Source organism: Mesocricetus auratus, unplaced genomic scaffold (assembly GCF_017639785.1).
Source record: "Mesocricetus auratus isolate SY011 unplaced genomic scaffold, BCM_Maur_2.0 Super-Scaffold_6730, whole genome shotgun sequence".
Lineage (NCBI taxonomy): Eukaryota > Metazoa > Chordata > Mammalia > Rodentia > Cricetidae > Mesocricetus > Mesocricetus auratus.
The window spans coordinates 106517589-106522776 of record NW_024429184.1 but is presented as its reverse complement, the minus strand read 5'-3'; the positions used below and the strand labels follow the sequence as shown (position 1 = coordinate 106522776).

The 5188-nt window shown below is 37.7% G+C and overlaps 1 protein-coding gene across 1 annotated transcript; it reads left to right on the top strand.

Moving 5' to 3' along the window:
• The first annotated feature begins 3862 nt into the window (after nucleotides 1-3862).
• Nucleotides 3863-4953, top strand: LOC121138874 (nucleophosmin-like). Its single transcript, XM_040741837.1, has one exon. It carries the CDS (start codon nucleotides 3953-3955, stop codon nucleotides 4718-4720), a length of 768 nt encoding a protein of 255 aa, XP_040597771.1. The 5' UTR covers nucleotides 3863-3952; the 3' UTR covers nucleotides 4721-4953.
• Nucleotides 4954-5188: the final 235 nt, after the last annotated feature.

Here is a 5188-nt window from a genome sequence, read left to right as displayed (position 1 = left end):
AATCTCAACAAAGGATTTTAACATAACAAATTGCGGTACATGACCAAGAATAACTGGAATTGAAGGCATACTTCATGGCAGAGAGAGCAGACCCAGGAAAGAACAGACCTGGGAAGGAGACATCCTCTCTAAGGTTAAGGTTCAGATCTCAATGCCCAAGAGCTGACTGATAGTAACACTCAGTAGGAAGTCCAGATCACATAGACAGACCACTGTGAGAAGGAAGGATCTCCCAGCTGTTGAGCTGCACATGTTGAAAACATACACTAAGAACGGAAAGGCTGCTGCAGCCAGCAGGAGAAAGCCTTCCTCCCCCAGCATCCTTCAGGAAGCTTACCTAAGCTCATGGAAAGGACAATATAAAGGAATCTCATCAACCTTTGCAGAGCAGGATTGTAAGCCACTTTAGATGTGGAAAAGAAGGCCTGTGAGATTAACATTTGGATCACCAATTCAACCAGGGTACTCAGATTTTCCTTGTTTAAAAATTTAGCTACTCACAGAATTTATTGCTAGGATAAACAGTGGATAGTAATAGATAAAACAACAAAAAACTTTTAAATTTAAGGATGAAACATCATTAGCAAAATTAAAATGTTGACTGAAAACCTGTTTTTTACTCATTTCTTATTTAAACAGTTTCATATATTTTGATCACATTTTTCTGTCCCCCAACTCCTACCATATTCTCTTCACCTCCCTACCCATGCAACTTATTGCTCTTTTTCTCCTTCTTCAAAAATATAAAACAAAATCAAAGAAAAACAAAAAATAATAAGACAAACATGTTGAAACAAAACAAATGCCCCCCCATACAAAATGGACCCCACTTTATGTTGGTCAACTCTCTCTAAGCATGGGGCCTGCTATGGGAGGCGGTTGATGTACTAACAACACTCAGCCTGAGAAAACTGGTCTTCCTTCTCTGGCTGGGTATCCACTTAAACAGCTTGTTGGTTAATAATGGGATGTTGTGTTCACTTTTTCTTCTCAGTGCTGAGATTTTTTTCTGGTTTGAGGCTGTACAAGTCTCATACATGCTCTCAGATTCCCTGTAATTTCATATGTGAATCTGCACTGTTGTGTCTAGAAGCTGTTTCTTTGGAGTCACCTTCCACCTCTGGATCTTACAATCTTTCTGCCTCTCTTCTGCATGAGTCCCTAAGCATTGAGGCAAGGTGTTTCATAAAGATATCCCATTTAGGGATGAGAGCTCTCCACAGTCTGGCAACCTTTGATCCCTTGGGTAGAATCACAAAAGAAGGCTCCAGGACATAAATAGCAAAATTAGAAGTTATGTGTACTAAGGATTTTAAAAAAAAACCAAAAGCATTAATTGCCTGTGATGAGGTTTCTTGCTCTTTTCTTCTTCCTCCTACACCTCCTCCTATTTTAATCTCCATTTACTTCTCAAGATCATCTCACCAGAAATTAAAGTGTCCCCTGGAAATTCTTATACAGATTAAGCAAATTTTTATTACATATTTGAAAATTTCATACATGAGTAAAATATGTTCACCTTTTCACCATGTCTCTTTTCCAACTGCTCAACTGTCTCCAAAACTCCCATCCCTCTCAAATTCATAAGCCCTTCACAATTGTTTTATATATATATATGTGTGTGTGTGTGTGTGTGTGTATGTGTGAGTGAGTGAATATATATATGTGCATACACATACAAAAATTCACTGCTGAATTTAGTACTGCTCATGAGTACATATCTTTAGCACTGCCTACTTGAGATAACATACCAGGGGGCTCATCCCTGTCTTAGCATCTATAATTACATATGACTTATCTTCTAGGAATAGGACCTTATGATATATCCTCTATCCTTGTTTAGGTGATCATGTTTTTAAGACATCATTGATATAACTATTTGTCACATATATGGAGACCTTCTTGAATCTCTCTGTCCAACAATATGAAGGGATATTTCCCATGCTCTGGGACTAGCGTTTTTGTTTTCTAATCCTTGGCTACTCTGGGAAACATTACCACCCTTAGTGATATAATTTTATTCAAATTATTTATGTGCATCCAGGCATTTATTTACATATGCATTATTAAACAAACATAAAACATAGGCTACGCTAGATTCAAACTCATGTTTTTCAGACTTCACCTCAAATTCACAATTCTCTTTCTTGATTTGCTGCAGGTATGGGATTATAGGCATGTGCAACCATGACAAGTTAAGTCATCACACAAAAAAGGGTAAAATGAACAAAATAAGCATTAATTAGAATAAATATCATGCTATAATCCATCAAACAATCAGGGAAAGAGGAAATGCAAAGATAGCAATAAAATCTTGCTCAGTCTCTCAGAATGCATATTGTCTAAAACGTAAATTAGAGAAAGTAAATACTGAAATACATTTTTTATTTAATTGAGAAATTTAGAGGCAAACATCAAACGTTGTAAGAAACAAAGTTTGCAAATACTCAAAATAAAATGAAACATAAAAAGTTCCAACTAATAGCAGTAATTTTAACTGCGTTCAACTTATGTTTATGCACAAGTTTGATTTAACACGCCTGCAATGTTAAATCAAAGAAAATCAATTAGAAAAAAAAAAGAATACCACAGTTCCTCTAAACTCTAGGCACATTTTATTCCTTCCAAACATTCTAAACTGATGATTTAAAATAAATGTCCAGTGTTCAAAGTAAACAAATTAAGTGATTAAATGAAGACATGACATTCATATATTACTGCTACCAGGGTAGCAGTATTTATTGAGTGACCAGTATAAGGTCAGCAGTGCAGATAGTAAACAAAATGAAGGAAATAAACATTGCCCACTCCTTTGTGGCACTTAAATTTAAATGGAACCAAATATAAGCTATGGAAATAAAAGTGAGATATTAAGTTTCATTTTAATGGCAAATAAAGTATAAATAATTAAAATCTCGGCTGACAGGAAATTTAGAGATTGAATAATAACTGAAATTTAGTAGAAAATGGAGGAATAACCCTTCCTTTACTCCTGCTCCAAGTATTAATCATTGTGAATAGAGATCATGTAAAACTATGAAGATTCTTGCAAAGTCACAAAGGATGTGTGATTCAGTTTACAAAATGCAGCAGTAAACAGGCTTTGACCCCAAAGGTTCATCTTGTGAATTCTTGAGACATCTGATGATTTTGATGTCAGTGCTAACAGACGTCTTTCGTTCTTTCATGGCATTTACTATTGTCTTGTAACAGTTTTCTGATAACAAATAATAGAACATTATGCCTCCCTTTTAACATCTACCTCAGATGGGACTTACCCCAAATGCTAATGTATCTTAAAGGTCAAAGTTTTCCTTGGGAATATCCTTTCTGAATATATGTAAAATGAATAAAAGTAGGGCACTTTAACCAAAATTAGTAAAGATTGCTGTCTCTTCTACTCAGTTTCACCCTTTACCACACTTCCCATGTAGAACCGCATCTGCTTGGCACCATGGTTCAAGAGAAATGACCCTCTTGGTGCTTGCTGATGTTGTTCTTCAGCAAGATTATTGAACATTTTACAGGTAAGCCCCACTGGAGGAAATGAGTCTTTAGGGATCGGTCTATACACTTTACTGTTTGCCCCTACTTCCTGTTTGCTCTCTGTTTCCTGAGTTTGAGTAGAGTGTAGCCAACTAAACTCCTGATCTTGCTCTCAAGCCTGCCTGCCTTCTCCATCTCTTCCTCTCATGGTGGACCATGTCCCTCTACTACACTAAGACAGAGACCTTTATTCCTTTCATTGTTGCTGTCAGGGTACTTTATCATGGAAATAGGAAAAAATAAGACTGAACACAGTGGGGCTGGGAACAACTGTGATTGGTTTAATTGGTTCTATAGAAATAGTACAGCCTCCTGGCGTGATTCCGTCCTGCGTGTCTGTTCTCAGGAGCAGCAGGCAGTTTCCTCCGTCCGACTTCTCTCACACCGAAGTGTGCACCTCCACCTCATGGAAGACTCGATGGACATGGACATGAGCCCTCTTAGGCCACAGAACTACCTTTTCGGTTGTGAACTAAATGCTGACAAAGATTACCACTTTAAGGTGGATAATGATGAGAATGAACACCAGTTGTCACTAAGAACGGTTAGTTTAGGGGCAGGAGCAAAAGATGAATTACACATCGTAGAGGCAGAAGCAATGAACTATGAAGGCAGTCCAATTAAAGTAACACTGGCAACTTTGAAAATGTCTGTACAACCAACAGTTTCCCTTGGGGGCTTTGAAATTACACCACCTGTGGTCTTACGGTTGAAGTGTGGTTCAGGGCCTGTGCACATTAGTGGACAGCACCTAGTAGCTGTAGAGGAGGATGCCGAGTCAGAAGATGAAGATGAGGAGGATGTGAAACTCTTAAGTATGTCTGGCAAGCGGTCTGCTCCTGGAGGTGGTAGCAAGGTTCCACAGAAAAAAGTAAAAATTGATGAAGATGAGGAAGAGGATGATGAGGACGATGAGGATGATGATGATGATGATGATTTTGATGATGAAGAAGCTGAAGAAAAAGTTCCAGTGAAGAAATCTGTACGAGATACCCCAGCCAAAAATGCACAAAAATCAAACCAAAATGGAAAAGACTTAAAACCGTCAACACCAAGATCAAAAGGTCAAGAGTCCTTCAAAAAACAGGAAAAAACTCCTAAAACCCCAAAAGGACCTAGTTCTGTAGAAGACATTAAGGCAAAAATGCAAGCAAGTATAGAAAAAGCGCATTGAACAGTCCTGGGCACTACTGGTAAATTAAGCCCAAAGATGGGGAAAGAGGAAAAGGAGAAACAAATATAGCCCATACTGAGTACCATCAACAATCCAGACTGAAGTCTTCTATTTTAATCTCAATCCCCTTTCCTGATTGGCCATCCATTTCCCCCCTTGCACGTTGGAAGCAATCTTTTGTTTTCCTAAAGCATTTTTCTTTCACTCTGTGATACAGACTTTACTGCTTTCTACACTTGTGCATATGCCTCATCTTTGACCATGTTTTAATACCTTTGTATCCTTAGCTGATCAATAAATTTTTGAATGAACCAAAAAAAAAAAAAAGAAATAGTACAGCCATATCTGTCTCGACCTCTACTCTTCTAGATACAGATATTTGAGTTATGTCTATATGCCCTGCAATAGATATGCGTGCCAGAGTTATTTCCTAAATTAGCTGCATTAGCACATTTTATCTCTGAGACA